This window comes from Protopterus annectens, chromosome 13.part0 (assembly GCF_019279795.1).
Source record: "Protopterus annectens isolate FY-2018-M chromosome 13.part0, PAN1.0, whole genome shotgun sequence".
Classification (NCBI taxonomy): Eukaryota; Metazoa; Chordata; order Ceratodontiformes; family Protopteridae; genus Protopterus; species Protopterus annectens.
In genome coordinates this window covers 1358916809-1358933953 of record NC_056747.1, presented here as the reverse complement: position 1 = coordinate 1358933953, position 17145 = coordinate 1358916809, and the positions used below count along the sequence as shown (strand labels likewise).

At 39.3% G+C, this 17145-nt stretch overlaps 1 protein-coding gene across 5 annotated transcripts in view; it reads left to right on the top strand.

Annotated features, from left to right (window-relative positions):
• ARHGAP27 (Rho GTPase activating protein 27) overlaps window positions 1-17145 on the top strand; it is a 1395760-nt gene that overhangs the window by 802150 nt on the left and 576465 nt on the right. For all 5 annotated transcript variants that reach the window (XM_044055389.1, XM_044055387.1, XM_044055388.1 and 2 more), the window contains exon 2: window positions 12829-13248. In XM_044055389.1, coding sequence (XP_043911324.1) covers window positions 12829-13248 — 420 coding nt within the window. The remainder of the gene's footprint in view (window positions 1-12828; window positions 13249-17145) is intronic.

Here is a 17145-nt window from a genome sequence, read left to right as displayed (position 1 = left end):
GCAGGGTCAGATTTGCGCGGGTTTTCATAGGATTTATGGTGGTTTACTACAAGTCGGATTTGCATAGGATGTATGGTGGTTTACTACAGGTAAGTGTGTGGACAGGGATTTGGATGTATGGTTTGCTACAAGGTGTGTGTGTGTGTGTGTGTGTGTGTGTGTGTGCGTGTGTGTGTGTGTGTGTGTGTGTGTGTGTGTGTGTGTGTGTGTGTGTGTGTGTGTGTGTGTGCGTGCGTCCCAGGTGCAATATAGCGGTGGTTAGACTCATGGTGGTGTGGTAGGGAATACCTCAGGCTTGAACCCTGTACCTTGAATGCAGGTTTTAAAGACCTGAATTTCCTACCCACCACCATTTGTAAAACAATTGCAGATTTTTGCCTCATATTTCATCTGATCTGTTCCTCATAAAAGCTGTGGTTTGTAAATATTGCAATGCTTGATATTTGATGGTGCAGTAGTAGCATTGTTGCCTCACAGCTGCAGGTTCTTAGGTTTGATTCTTGGCTGGGGTGCCTTCTTTATGGGGGTCTGTATCTTCTCCCTGTGTTTGTGTGGGTTTGCTTTTGTGTCCTCCCATGTTACAAAGACATGTCTGCATTATTTCTTCCTGGGCCTCTGCTGAAAATTGTTTTTTTGTTCCAAGTCAGACTGTCCTGATTAACAAATGTTAAATAAAATTGACAGGCATTTGAATTTCAGACTTCAGGTTTCTGAATGTTTAATTCCTTACATATTTGATGGTGCAGTGGCAGTATTGTTGCCTCACAGCTGTAGGTTTTCTGGTTTGATTCTTGGCTGGGGTGCCTTCTATGTGGAGTCTGCATCTTATCCCTGTGTTTGTGTGGATTTTCTCTGGTGTCCTGCCATTTTACAAAGACATGTGTCAACAGTATTTCTCCCTGGGCCTCTGCTGAAAATTATTTTTGTTCCGTCAGAAGTAAAATTGACAGGCATTTGAATTTCGGACTTCATATTCTTCAGAAAATACATAGTAAAACAACTTTTTATTCTAGCAATAAATATATAGTAACACAACCTTTTATTATAACAAATTTTTAAGTTTATAAGATGACTATTTGAAATTTGTCCTTATTTTTGGGACTGTAATACCCTGTTATTGGCTTTGTCCAGGTTTTTTGTGCTAAGGTTGACAGCTATGGCAAGAACTGAATTCACTGAATATGTTTGAGGGCTGTATTCCCTCATTACTGGGTTTGTCCAGGTGTTTTGTGCTAAGAGGTTGACAGCTATGGTGAGAACTGAATTCATTAAATGATAGCCATTTAAGTTTCAGTCTTCCTCTCTTTCACAAAGCAGCTGATTTGGTGTAGTGGTATGTTGCTCTTGACTGTTTTGCACAGGGACCTTGGCAGTAAAATGTATGGTGGTAACACAGCATTTTATTCTAGCAGCTTTCCAAGATTATACAAGCAATGTTTAATGTGTCCCTGGTTTTTGCCCTTTTGACCACCCCAATAAATTTGGCTTTTTCCAGATTTCTTGTGCTGCGAAGTTGAGATGTAGTTGAGTTTTGAGTAGATTTTACAAGGAGCTAAGAGCTGCAGGGAAGAGAAGTTTAGTGCTGATTATGCTAAGTCAGCTCACATTGCTAATAGCACAGCAGGTTATGTACTTGCTTTTGAAGCAGAAGGTTGTTGGTTCTACTCCCATAAAGGGTGAATGCTGCCGTACTGAAAGTTAAGATACTATGAGCCTGTTATCAGTTTGCCATCCATTTCCTATTGCAATATTACTAGCTTATTTTTAATGTAATTTAGGCAATTTATTCCTCAGGGGCATCAGACACTTTATTTTTCGATGAAACCATGAAATATAAAGGTGATTGCTAGCAGCAACCTCTTCATTACAAATTTATTTAAAGTGGAATTATTTAGATGACTTTTTTACTACTTTAGAGATTGTGCATATTTACTGATAATGGTGGACTGTAGAATTGTTCATATTTACTGATAATAGTGGGCTGTAGAAGTTTGAGTAGACTTTTATGATGGAAATGTTCTGAATTGGGAAGTTTTGTCATTGGTGCATGCGTTTTGTTTCATTGTTTACTGGAAAAATGTTCAAAGCAATAGGAAGGTGTATCAAAGAGCACGTGTATGTTTCATATGCAAGGGGCCTATGATTTGAAAACAGCCCAGAATTAATCTTTATCTGCCACGGGTAAAATGTATTTTCTTTGAATGTGGGTTTCAATGTTGTTTCAATTAATGTGAGTTTCAATGGCAGAGAAGTTTTAATGCCAAGTTTGTTTAGCAGATGTCTTAGTGTTTGTGCTGTAAAATGCAAAATAAAACTTTCAAAATGAAGTTCAAATCATCATAGAAGTAAATCAGTATGCACATTAGTGTTTATGGTAAATGGAGTGAAACAGCCAAGTAATGGATCATTGGAATGGCTGCCGGGGGAGGCTCCATTCGACCATGGTTTTGTGAGGGGGGAAGAGCGGCAAACTTAGGCAGCCCCAGCTGAACCATACCTCCCAACTGTCCAGATTTTCAAAGAATGAATAGATTTTTTGCTTCTTATTTTTGGTATGTTCCTCATAACATTTGTGGTTTTCTGGCAAATCATTTAGGAATTAAGGCACTAATGACACACTGAGTTTCAGACTTCATAACCTTCAGAAAAATGCATGCTAAAGTAAGATCTGTTCTATCAACTGTCTCAGTTTATACAAGAGCAATTTTTAGTACTGATTATATGTTCCCCCAATATATTTGGCCTTGTCCTGATTTATTGCATTAACAGGTTGAGAGGTACATGCAAATAAATTGCTTTATAGAATTAGGCATAGCCAAACCTCTCAACTGTCCCTGATTTTGGCTCAAAATGTTGCTCTTCCCCTAATGATCCCTCCACAAAATAGCAGTTTTGGAAGAAAACATGGAGGGTTTACAATTAAGAAATAACTGTAATAATCCGTTAGATTACTTTTATTTCAGAAATGCATGTAGATTATTTTATTTTGTCAGCTGCTCAAGTTAGCGGTACTAATATTAAAGTGTCCCTTCTTTGACAGGTTCCCAGCTGTATTGTGTTGCTATTTTATATTTTTACATCACATATTTGGTCCATTTTTCATAAAATTGTGTTTTTTTTGGCAAATTAGTGAAAAATCATTAAAGACTGAAGTTAGAAAATAATGACAGACATTTGAGTTTCAGATTTCATACCCTTCAGAAAATTCATACTAATGCAAGACCTCTATTATCTTTCTAAGTTTATAAGAGCAATATTTTAAAAAATGTCCTTATTTTTGGGCCTTTGTCCCAGTTCTTTGTATGACTTTGTCCAGATTTCTTGCTCTGAGGTTGAGAGGTATGACAAATGTGTCAGGGCCATCACAAGTTAGCCAGATACATTTCAAACTGTGACATACTTGTTGCACCCCACTCCCCCATGTAGTGACTCTGGATGTGTCAAAGCAAGGCAAGGAGTAGTTATGCAGTGTAAATGTGCAGAGTATCACCCCCCCCCCCCATCCAAGGTAGACACAAGTACTAAAGTGGCTTTTCATCTGTCCTTGATTTTTACAGAATGGTCTGGTTTCTGTCATATTTTTTGTACTGTTGATTTATGTTTATTACTCAAAGTGCCTGTTGCTCTGTGTTTAAGTAGCAATACTTTAATGACTATCAGGTAAGCTTGGCTGAGATTGCAAGATGCAAGTAAGCTTTAATAAGCATACTGTTAAAGAATTGCCAACATTAAAAGCCTTTCTGTTGCCATGTAAAGAATACTTAACTAGATAATGTATAAGCCTTGGGTATTGAAATGCATATGCCAGTATTTGTAATAAAGAACAGGATTACATTATTTTAAGAGTCTCATTACACTTGGAGACTTCCAGTCATCTCTGCAGGCTTTACCCTTAAACAGAATGCCAATCGTGTGGTCCATAACCTGTACAGTAATCCTTTTAAGCAATGTATCTTGAGCTTATTTCTTGTTTGCTTTTCATTTTTTACTTTGATCATGTTTTCCCCATGAAACAAGTAAATGCCAGGCAGCAGGTCTTTTTTTGGATAAGGAACATTTTTACAAGTGGGGGCATCAGAGATTTCTACTTTCAGCATGTTACTTGGTACTTTAATAAAGCTGAATATAAATTATAATTAGAACTGCAGTGCAAGAAGTGTTCCCTGCAGAAACATGTGCAGAGCAAACCCCAGGAGAAATCTTCCGTGGTGGAATTATAATATCAACAAATTATATAATAAAAGGTGGAAAATATTGACCAAAAGTAAGTAAGTCTAATACACAAAATAATAGAGCTCATGGCGTTAAATTAACTCATTGGCTGATAGATTCAACTCGAGCTTTATCACTCACCCACCCATCTATCCCACAAGAAATATCTTAAACTGACAACTGATGCCTCCCCAGCTATCATACCTCACCAAGTCCTAAAAGCACATTCAGAAAGAAGCAATACTGCATCAGCGAGTCCTGACAACATTCCTGTATGCATCCTGAATGTGAAGCATAATTTAGCTAAGCCCTTAATAAGACCGTTTAATTTCAGTCTCATCACAAGCTTTGTATCAAGTGAGTGTAGGACAGTAATAGTCATCCCCCTGCACACAAGTGAGGACCCACCCCTAATATCGGCAGTTACAGACCTATTAATATGACCAGCCTTGTGTTTAAAGCCATGGAAAGGACTATAATAGAGGAGTTCAGCAAAGATGCAAGGATCCCCCAAACACTGGATCCATCTCAGTTCAGATTAGCCAAAGGCAGGTCACACTTACTCAGCCTAGTGGACTTCTTTTAAAGAGTCACCAAGGCAGTGGATGAAAGTAATACCATGCCTATCTTGACCTGGTCAAGGTTATTGACACAATTCCCATCTCAGGCATAATAGAAAAGTTAAGCAAACTAGGAATAAATTCTTACATCACTTGCTGAAAAGCTGGCTCACAGGTAGGACGCAAGAGATCGAAATAGGAAAGCTATCTCCACAAAAAGAGCAGTCACCAGTAGAGTCACCCAGGGCTCAGTGTTGGGACCCCTCCTCGGCTGCAAGTTGGGTGCAGTTATTGAATCCCCAAAAGACTTAGCTATCCTGAAGAAAGGATTGCCCTAAAGAAATAACTGGTTCCAGAATTGTGGACTAAAGCTAAATGCCAAAAAATGCATGGCACTATCCTTTGATATATCCGCTACCCCAGAAAGTTTCACAAAGACAATATGCTCCTCAGAGTTGATCCAGTCTGTGGTGATTTAGGAACTTATGCCATGAGTAAGTCCTTATATATTGCACAAATTGTTAACAAAGGGATTGCTTCTAGGTCCAGGGAAGTTATTGTTCCACTCTCTTCAGCCCTCATAAGACACTCATTGAGTACAGCTCCACCTTTTGCATGTATCCTCCAGACATATGCAACAGCTGGAATGCCCACCGAAGTACATTACCAAAAGGATGCTTGGCTTAAACAATTTGACATATGTTGACTGTCTCAAAGCCCTGTTACTGTACTCAGTCTCTTACAGACTGCTAACAGGTGAGCTATGTCTGGCATACAAGGCACTCTCTGACCCTACAATTAAGTGCTACCCTGGCAAAATGTCAAGCCCTCCTAAACCCCGAGAACCACTCTACCTCTGTCATATTGTTCACAGAGGTCCTGTGCGGTCATGTTAATAGCTGCATAAAGACAGCTTTACCCATTAGGAATAATTACAGGATAAACTCAAAAAACATGATACCCTGTTGGAATCCCAACAGCAACAGGTTGTATAATAAAGAAAGGAAATTGTGACAAAAATTATAAAAAAGTGCCCAGTGGTGCAGCAGTTTGAGTTGTCACCTCACAGCAAGAGGTTCTCCAGTTCGATACTCAGCTAGGGTGCCTTCTGTGCAGAGTCTGCATGTCCTCCCTGCGTTTGTGTGGGTTTCCTCCGGGTGCTTCTGTTTCCTCCCACGTTACAAAGACCTGCATCTAGAGCATTTCTCTCCAGGCTGCCACTGAAAATTGGCTCATTCCAAGTCTGACTTTCCCGGTAAACAAATGTTAAATAAATGAAAAATAAATAAGTGCAATACCCAACAAGAAAAGAACTCCCTCAACAATCTAAATGAGACACTCTGGGGCTAATCAAGTCTGTCTTAGCCAAATCTGACACAAAAGTTGTCTCCAAGACCAAGAATAATCATATAACTCCCCCAACTATAACTAGGGAACAGCTCCTCAATGTCCACAGTGGTAAAGTTGGACCATGAAACTGTCTTCTTTGAAATAAAAATAAAGCCCTTCTCCTCAACCACGCCATCCAGGTACTTCAAGCTGTTAATTTGTTCCACTGTTTTCCCTTCTATGTCAGTTCTCAGATTCTTTTCATTTCCCCATTGAATTTGTGAGAATTGAGATAAATAGTGAAATACGGTGACAGCTTCAAATACTTGGCTAGGGTAGTTGAGGAGAAGGGAAGTCTGAATGAGTAGGTAACAGCTAGAATCAGAGTGGCTGCAGCCAACTGATAGAGCACCAAGTGTAGTATATAACAGAAGAATGCCAAAGAAGCTGAAAATTAAGGTGTATAAAACAGTAATGCAGCCAGCACTACTGTATGGTACAGAGGACTGCATCTGTTATCACTATGCACAAGGCTGGGCCATCTACGGACGCAGGTACCTACAGACCAGTATGTCTGACTGGACTCATATGCAAAGCCATTGAAAGAGTTGTTATGAAAATGACAAATACTGACACGGAGAAGTGTCCAGTCACCTGATCCAGCCCAGTTTAGTTTCATCAAGGGCAGATCATGCCTACTCCAATTGGTGGACTTCTTTGAGAAGGTTAGCAAAGCAGTGGACAAGGTTAAAATGGTGCATTGTTCCTACCTTGACTTGGTCAAGGCATTTGACACAGTATACATTTCAGGCATTGTTTACAAACTCATTAAATTAGGTATAAACATCCTGTGTCACTCACTAGATAGCCAGCTTGCTCACAGATAGGACCCAAGAAGTTATGATAGTGGAGTCCACCTCCATAAAGCCACTGGTCGTTAGTGGTGGCCTTCGTGGCTTTGTGCTGTGTCCACATGTTTTGGCATCTACTTCTCTGAAGACATGGCCAACATCAATAGGCCTCTGGCTGACCAAGTTTGCAGATGACTGCAAACTAGGTGCAGTCATTGAATCCCTCAAAGAAATAAATACCCACCAAGAAGGGCTGACACAGACAAACAGCTGGTTCCAGACCCATGGTTTCGAACGTGGTGCCAGGACATCCATATTAGTGTCTCTTTGAAAGCTGGCTACATCTGGAACCTACCACATTGATAATATACCCCTAAGAATAGACCCAGTAGTTGGGGATTTAGGAAAGCATTAAGACAACAGACTGCCATTTGACCATCATGTGTCTATGGTGGTCAGGAAAGCTTTCCATTTTGCACAGCTTATAACAGAGGGTTTGGCATTTTGGTCCAAGGATGTCATCATCCCACTGTCCTGCTTTTTTTCTTCAGCTCTTCTTGAGCTGTTAATGTTGTGAGCACATGTGGAGCATGTCCTTATGCTTTGGATAAAGCCCATATAGCTAAGGCTACTGCAACAGTGATTAAATGACGGACAGCTTATAAGTAACATTTGCACAGTGCTTGTTTGAAGTGATGGTGTATGTTTTTGCTTTTATAACATCCATATTAGTGTCTCTTTGCTTTTATAACTTTTCATAGATTAGTTGTATTTGGTGGTGGTTGAAGAGGTATTTGGGGTACATCATACTGAGAATACAATGTATGAGATGTTTTGCCTTTTCGGTCAGATTTTTTTGTCCTTTAATTGAGAATGCAATGTATGAGATGTTTTGCCTTTTCAGTCAGATTTTTTTGTCCTTTAGTGTGTTATCCTGTAGTAGGTCAGAACATGCCTGTTTTTACTTCTCAGACAATGTAGCATTAACAAACAGTATTTCTGTAAATAACTCAATAACACTATTAAAAAGATAGCTCAGACAGAACAGGAGTTACAGGACAAAATGAAACAGAACAACTCACATTTGGATAGTGCAGTATATCATTATGGTATGTTGCTTATCTGCACTCCGCTGACTCTGTAGACGTGCCTGGTAGCCAAGTTGTAATGTTGTCCTTCTCAGTACTAAGGTTTGAGTTTACAGCCATTTATGGAGTGTTTGTTTCTGCTGATTTACTTTGGTTACTTATTACTGACAGAAGTCTTTTGTTTGCAAGCTTATAGTTTGTGAACAGTTATTTATTCATCTGATAACTGAGTAAGTGGGCAAAGGCAGGCTGACCATTATAAACAAGAGACCAAGCCATGAGACAGCAGATTAGATGGAAGTAAGAGAACAACACAGCAGAAGATTTATACAGCTCAAGTATAGTTCAGTATCCACAGAAGTAAAAATGCTAAAAATTCCAGCTACAAAAAGAAGGGAAACAGAAGTTGTGAGGTAAAGGAGCCTAGTGGAAGGTGACAAAGGTAAGGAATACAGATCAGGCAGCAGACACTTGACATAAGTAAGTCAGCACGGTGATAAGGGAATTGCATGAGAGATAATTTAATTAAATTATGTATTTAACTGTTACTCATTTGCAGTTTGTTAACCTGAAGAAAATTGACATTGTTCATTGCAACAGTGACTCAGAAGAAAGGACCTTACAAACCCATGCAAGATGGAAGCTCTTTTCATTTCCTGTTAGCACAAACAGACGGACAATCATTAAAATTTCCACAAAACATAGTATATTAAAAAGTGACAGCATATTATGCACGGCATTGCCTAACAGGCCGTGAATAAATTGGGGCATTGACTTTCCTGCAGAGTATTGTTTCATAACACAACACCCTGAATTCCATGCTTACTTTGTAGTTTTACATTATAACATATCCAGGATACTTAGAAATAATTTGGGTATCTCATTATGATTTATAAATGCAGCTGACAATTCATGTAATTTACATATTGTTAGATATCTGTGCAGTGCATGCTTTCATGTAATGCAGTCTATGTCCATCAGTGTATAAAACAGGAATTTAGATGAGGAATGTTTGGGTGAGGGAGGTGGTGAAAGGGCGCAGGAGTATGTACTGCAGGGGGCAAAGTATTTGTCTCCCAAAAAAGACAGCTGGGCCGTATAAAGTAGGTAGGCACAGCTATAGTGCTGTACACAGGAAGCATTGGTCTACAATGCCAGTATACATCGGGCTTTTTGGGTATACGACATAAAGAAATGCTTATTAGCATTTTGACATGCAGTAGTGCAGCAAAGGTTACTCCATAGTACACTAAGGGGTAATGGAATGGACTACAACCTTATTGCAGAAAGTTTTATTACTACGTAAATTTTTATTTATTTATTTTATTTATTTATTTAACATTTGTTGACCGGGAAAGTCCGACTATGTTCCAAAGATCTTGTTTTCAGCAGAGGCCCGGGGAGAAATGCTCCAGAAGCATGTCTTTAGAATGTGGGAGGAAACCGGAGTACCTGGAGGAAACCCACGCAAACGCAGGGAGAGCATGCTAACTCCACACAGAAGGCACCCCAGCCGAGAATCGAACCGTAAATCCAAGCTTTTACATTACATTCAGTTTAATTTATTGCACTATGAGCAGTCATGGGATATAACCTGCAGTTATCTGAGCTGGTCGTTAATTCTTTCCGAACTTCAATACGTTGAGTTCCAGGAAATGGAAGCAGAAACACTAGAATCTATATTACGTTTACCATTTTGCTTTTTATTATTTATTATTATTAGTATTTATTTATTGTTTTTATATTGAGTAAGGCATATGCAGTGCCTGTCTGAGTACCATCTTATAGGGAGCACCGGGCATTAAAAAAAGATAGTTTGCAAGCTGTTATTAAGTGGTCACAACTGCATATAGGCAGTTTGTAAACTATGAAGCTGTTCCCTGTCTACTGATAAAAAGAAAAGCTATTTTTAAACCAGTAAATTGAACATTTTGACAGTTTACAAGCTGTCTGTAAGAAATTTGGATTCTTTATAGATAGTAGGGAGCTACAAATGGGTTTGTTGCCCAGAGTGCCAAACTCCCTTGATACAGTTCGATCCATTACTACTTAGTATCCTTAGCAACGTCAAGTTGGAAACAAGATAAAAATGATGACTTCATGTTTACATCTCAGATGATGCCCTGAAAAGGAGAGGTTTGTAAATAGGTGTGAGCACACATTTGTTTTATCTGCGGCTGAGTCCCCTCTGCATCTGTTTGTGGACTTCTGCTTGCTCATTCCAAAGAAGGGACGTGTAGGACTCTCAAGCCCTATAAGCATCCGTAACTTGCAATTTAAAAAAATGGTGCTGTCTTTAACTCAACAAAACCACCTGCGACTTTATTGGGTGCAGTTCACAGAGGGTGTAATACACACAACAGCTTTAGCAAACCTGTAATATGCTAAACTGTAACCATCCTTATCCATTTGTTTGAACACTGAAATATGCAACACACATCAGCTGTTGTCTTGCTACGCTGTGGTGCATTTAGTGCGAAGGAATGAAGATGTTGATCAGATTCAGTTCTGCATTAAACTGATACTAGTCACACTTATTAATGTTGTGGGCCATAGAGTCTAATTTGATTGGATGCAGAGTTATGCAGTGCCAGTTTGCATAGTATGCAAGGCAGTGTGTTCCTCACAGGCTGCCGTAGAAAAGGGGATTTCTGGACTTGGAACTCTTACCTGCCGAAGTGATAAAGCAGGGTGCTAGTGTCAGTGGCTCAATAGGTAGCATACCTCTCAACTATACAGATTTTCACACAATGTCCAGATTTTTGCCTCATATTTTTGGTGTGTTCCTCCTAAAGTCTGTACTTTTCTGGCAAATAGCTGAGGATTGAAGTAATTAAATAATGACAAACATTTGAGTTTAAGATTCCACATTCTTCAGAAATTTCATGCTAATGCAAAACCTATTATTCTATTAACTTTCTAAGTTTGTAAGATCAATATTTTAAATCTGTCCCTATTTGTTCCCCCATCATTTTAGGCTTTCTCCAGATTTTTTGCTCTAAGAGGTTGAGAGGTATGATAGGTAGCACACTTACCCCTTATAGTACAAGATTAGAATTAGGTTCTATTCCCACCAGAGGTAAATGCATTCTTCTGTTGTTATTCACACTGCAGTGGAGTGTGTGTGTGTGTGTATTCTATGGGGGAGTGAGGTGTTGCTGCATTCCTGAGTGCACCATTCTTTGGATTAAGATGTTAAACCAAGCTTCCATATTCCATTGTGAATATAAAAGGTCCCATGGCACATCTAAAAGTGTAGGGGATTTCTACAGTGCCGTGGCCAGTTTTTCCCTAGTCAGTGTGAATAACACCTCGGGTGTCTTCCTAAAGAGGTCACTGGTCTAGTATGACTAACCCACTCAATAGTCAACCTAATGAGTGCTGCGTACAGTGGGATAATTATATCCCTGGATCTGATGTAATACCCTTAGATACAAGTTGTGCAATGAAAAAGGACTTCCTTACAATAGTGCATGTGTGGTAATCAAAGGACAGTTAATTGTCGACATAGGTTCAGGGGGTTGCTATTAATGTGATTGTTATAAGGGAAGTCATGCTTGTCAAAGGATAAAACTGTACATTTGTTGGCATTTAGTTTTAGTCCATGTTTTTAATTAATTTGTTGTTTTACCTTTTTTTTGTGGGTGTTTCTGTGTTTCACTATTTTTTCTACTAAATGGATTTTCAAGACAGTGGCAGTTTGCAAGATTTAAGCCTGTGAGGTTGTAGGAATGTGTGACTGAAAGAGAGGTCCAAGTGGCCTGCACTACCTACCTTCCTCTCATGCATGGAAAAGATTTGCTGTAAAAGTAGCTAGCAATTTGATCAGTTTATTTCCCGTTTTATTACTCTGGATAGAGAACATTTACAATGGCTCTTGTATATCATTTCAGATTTTGACAGCATGTTTATCAAGTTATATTTCCTGGTCGGAGTTGAAGGAGGGTACTTCATTCAGAAACAAGGGACAGCAGTGGTTACACCACAGGGGCCCACATACACATCCATACATCACTGGGGCTCACATACACATGCATACACTAATGGGGCCCTTATACATATGTGCAGACCAGTGGGTCCCTCATGCATTGCATCTCACTTACAAGGAATTTGCAGGGAAATTGCAAACTCCCGTGCACTGTTCAAAAATCATTCTTAAGTACATCCTACGAGTGCAAGCTGTTTAACAGAAGCGTCATTACCTTGCATCATTTAAAGTAACTGTGTAACAGTGTATCTGATTAATGAGACACAGAATAGATACCAGTACGCATCCAATGTCCTGTTTAGATAAACAACCCAGAAGTAGTAAAGTGCTTGGTATAAGGGTGTCCAGGAACTATATAGATGCCTGCTGTCAGCAGAAGTGAGTGTGTATGTGTGTGTGTGTGTATGTGTGTGTGTGTGTCAGCTGTTCCACTGATTGTATCTAGAAATATAACTTCTTCCTGCTTACACAAGGATATATCATCAGCTCCTCTGATACAGATGTTATCATTTGTAATCTTTGTAGTACAGATATGTACAGAAAGAGAAAATGAAGGGAAAAAATTAAAATTAGAATTTGTACTGGTCAGTATAAGAAAGAGAGAGTCATAAGTCATGCTGTCATTGTCTCCTGGTAAACAACAACTATGACTTCTGTTGCAGATTACTTGCTGTATATCTTTGAAAAATGTATTCACAGCCTAACACATTGTGACATTTGTAAGTACATGAAGCATAATATAATCTGATTTTTTAATAGAATCTCAACTAACTGATAGTTTTTCTGATTATATTTTTCAGTCATTTGACAACGAACAGCAAGATTCTGCCATTTATGTCAACGTACACGTGAGATCAAAACCATCACTTCCTGAATTCTTTCCAGAGGAGGCTTCGGTAACTTCTGAGGAATGGGAGACCCATACAGACCAAGAGAGTGGACAGGTATTTTACTATAACCCCACAACTGGTGAGACAACTTGGGACTGTCCATTTGATACAGCCAAGAGCAGTCTGAGTTCACTGAGCTCCCCGTTTCCATCTCCCACTCTGCATGACAGCCAGCTAGAATGGGAAACGGTGTTTGACACAGACACTGGTCATCCATATTACTATAACCCCAGTACTGGTGAAACTTCGTGGGAACCTCCTCTTCAGGGTAACGATTGCGAACCGCATGCTGCCATGGTGCCTGTATTTTCCAAGCCTCCAAACCTGAGGGTAAGTGACTTGGCTTTGTTGTGTTGTCAGGTATGATGATGTTATTTCAACAAAAGCATTTCCATTGTGATTTTATGTTTCACTACCAATGCATAGCATTAAAGAAAGCATAAACTGTTTCCTGCAAAGTTGTTCAGACTCTTGAGTATACACAAAAATACCGAATGTTCAATTGTTTGTTTTGACACGCCTTTCTGCACTCTATCCAAAATATGGAATTGATACCTGGGCTCTCTTTACACAACTGCATGCTGAGGTATTAAGTAGAGGTTTTAAAACCTTCACAATTTCTCCATTTGGAGTATATTTTACTACTTTGCATTCTGAAACCCCTTCCAAATACCCTCAGCTGACTTCTTTAAGATTTACCCTTCTGAGCAGATGACTTCTTTAAGATTTACCCTGACTTAGAACCAAGTACAGCATATTGATTTTAGTAATGGTCTGTAAAGCAGAATTTGGGGTTTAAATCACATCCACCATCCATGATCCCATGGGATATATGATGACACTGAAAAAGTCATTGATTTGCTGTTTTCATAACTTCTTACTAGGCAGTTGATTAGGTAGGTCATTTGTATCCTAGCTGTGGTAATTCTCACTACTTTCTACCCCTTTTCTGAAAGAATTTGTAGGGAGTGAGCAAGGATCTATCTGTGGTTACCAGTCCACTCATCTAGGTTATATTTGAGCAGGGTGAGGAAATGTTTTCTTTAGTATGAATGGGAGTCTGTTCAGGAGCAGAGGAATTCTTTGAGCAAGCTGTCTACTACAACTGCAGGTTCAGTTTATGTTATGGTGAAGGTTAAGACCCTCAATACAGATGCTCACAGAGGGATTCTTTGAGCAAGCTATGTACTACAAGTGCAGGTTCAATTTATGTTATGATGAAGGTTAAAGGTTAAGACCCTCAGTACAGATGTTCACAGAGGGATTCTTTGAGCAAGCTGTCTACTACAACTGCAGGTTCAGTTTATGTTATGGTGAAGGTTAAGACCCTCAGTACAGATGCTCACAGAGGGATTCTTTGAGCAAGCTGTCTACTACAACTGCAGGTTCAGTTTATGTCATGGTGAAGGTTAAGACCCTCATTACAGATGCTCACAGAGGGATTCTTTGAGCAAGCTATGTACTACAGGTGCAGGCTTAGTTTATGTTATGGTGAAGGTTAAATGTTAAGATCCTCAGTGCAGATGCTCACAGAGGGATTCTTTGAACAAGCTCTGTACTACAAGTGCAGGTTCAGTTTATGTTATGGTGAAGGTTAAAGGTTAAGACCCTCAGTACAGATGCTCACAGTCTTGCTGTTTTTCCAAAACCTAAGGTGGTCACTCTGGACAGGATCATGCAGGTCACTCCGGGATGTCCATTGAAAAGGAACCTCTTTTTTTCAGAGGACTGGCTGGTTAATAACAAGCCACAGTTTGCTGCCACTGTTTGGATATATCACCCTTAAACATATTCATTGCTACTATAGCTTGTACATTTTTTCTTCAGAATTAGCACTAATATATCCATGTTGTCCACACTTTGTACAGATTACATCATGACAGTTGAGTCTAAAATGTCCCAGCTTCCCAAACTAATAGCACTATTCAGGTTGCCCAGAATTATCAAATAACACATCTGATGTTTTTCAGATTTTCTTGTTAATACGTTTAAAATGTCCATTAACCACTAATAAGTCCACAGTACCAGTGCAACCTTAATTTCCATAAAGGTTTCAGAACATTACACTGTTGTCTTAATTTCTCACATCTTCTTCTAACAAAGAGTAGTCTGTGGACCAAATTTGTATGTTTCTTCACTGATATAGACGCAGATCCATAAAGATGGAACAATAACCAAAGTAGTGCTTGATTGCTTTTCAGACGCGGTTTATATGTGCTGGAGAACAGACTTAATTTCTAAATTTAAGTCATAATTAGATTCCTCTGTAAAGTTTTTATTTTTTATTTCTGTTGACTGAGTTAGTCCTGTTAGGCCAATCACTGTTTTTCAGGAGAACTGAGTTAGTATTCGTACCGACGAAGGGAAATTCGGCCAGGACACAAGCATATTTCCCCTGTTCTTTTCTTTAAGTGTCATGGGATCTTTGACATCCACCTGAGCTACCAGGATCTCTTGCAGATGGCACCTTGGTTTAATGTCTCATCTGATGGACAGCACAGTCAGGAGTGCAGTCCTCCCTTATGTGTCATTGTAGTGTCAATACTGGAAAATTAATTCAAATACCTGGTGTGGGAATAGCACCCACAGCTTTCTGAACATCCAGCATCAAAGACAGGTGGGCTACCTGATGAGCTACTGAGAGCAATGTCACTATCTTCTCTCCAAAAATGTTTTAAAGTGTTCAACTTGCTTGGACTCCGTAACAGCATGCCTATTTTGCACAGCTTCAGCAAATAATTTGCTTCCAGTGTCTCTGGCTTTATCACTTCCTATTGCTGTCAAGAGCCAGAAAAAAGACTGTGCTGTTCTGCAATTTTTTTTTTTTGTTTTTTGTTTTTTTTTTACTGTTCCCCGTATTATCACATCAGTCATAGTGAAAGTCTCATAGATGGAATTTCAAACCAAATCAGCAGCTTCAGTTTTTTTCCCTGATCATAATTTCTCATTATTTTCAATATTTGATGTCTGGTAATATGTTCATAGTTGTTTACTAGGCTAACGACCACTGGAGCCTTTTTAAACCTAGCCATACATCCCAAATCCCTGACAAGTTCGGGTATCATTGATAAGTGTAAGCAGGGGATTGGGAGGTGAAACATTTACAGCTTGCCTGTGTCCATTAGAAACATAGGTGCCAAACCAGGGATGGGTTTCTGTTCCCCATCCAATTGTCCAAGTTATGCTTCACATGGATTGGGAGCCTGTTCCATAGAACAGGTAGTCTGTGTGACACATGCCTGTCTCTCCAGCAGGTCCAGTTTATATCTCACAAAAAGGTTTAAGTTGTTAGAATGGGTAATTCTAATGCTGTTTGTTTTGTGGATATACCTGAGGTCCATCAGAGTGGGGTCTGAAGATACCTTGTATACCAGGCATAGATCTCCCCTCAACAGTCTGTAAGAGACAGCATGTAGGGATAGGGCCTTGAAGCAGTGCACATAGAGCGTGTTTTTTTAAGCACTTTTATTGCATTATCACCTAAGACATAGGCAAACATATATTCATATAAAATAATTCAAACCATATTAACATATTTCCAGTTGTAGATATTATACATAACCTATATTATTTTGTATATTTATCAAGAATTCGACATTATATAAATCGATCAGTTCTTGCCTTCCCTTAAACCTCACTTCTCCTCCAACACATTGCTCTGTATTTGTTCTTCCCACAATTTCCATTGTTTTCTATGTAATTTACTTCTACGATTTTTTAAAGATTTTGCTCTTCTTTAATCTCTGTTACAGTGCACAGGGCACGTTATTTACACCTTGTATTGCTTCAGTGAGGAATCAGTGTGGATATTCCAGTTATTGGATGTGCCTGGTTAGTTACATACCAAAAGGGTCGTTGTACTCAGTAAGTCTGATAAGTCCCAACTGCAGTCAAACAATGACCTCCTTGGACCTAGGTGACATACCTTTGTTGACAAGTTGCACAGCATAGAATGATTTCCTCACTACTATGGACAAGTGATGGTCAAAGGCTAAAGTACTGTCAATGTATGTTCCCAAGTCCCTGATTATTGGGTCAACTCTTAGGGATGTGTTGCCAATGTGCTAGTTACCAGGTGTGGATGACTTCAAAAAGGATAATATACATTTCTTGGCATTTAATTTTAGTCCATTATCCAAAGTTGTTGAGTACTTAAGCCACCTGACTGCAGCATTGTTACCACAAAGTCAGCCTCCAGGTCCACATGTCAAACAGTCTCAGCCCCGC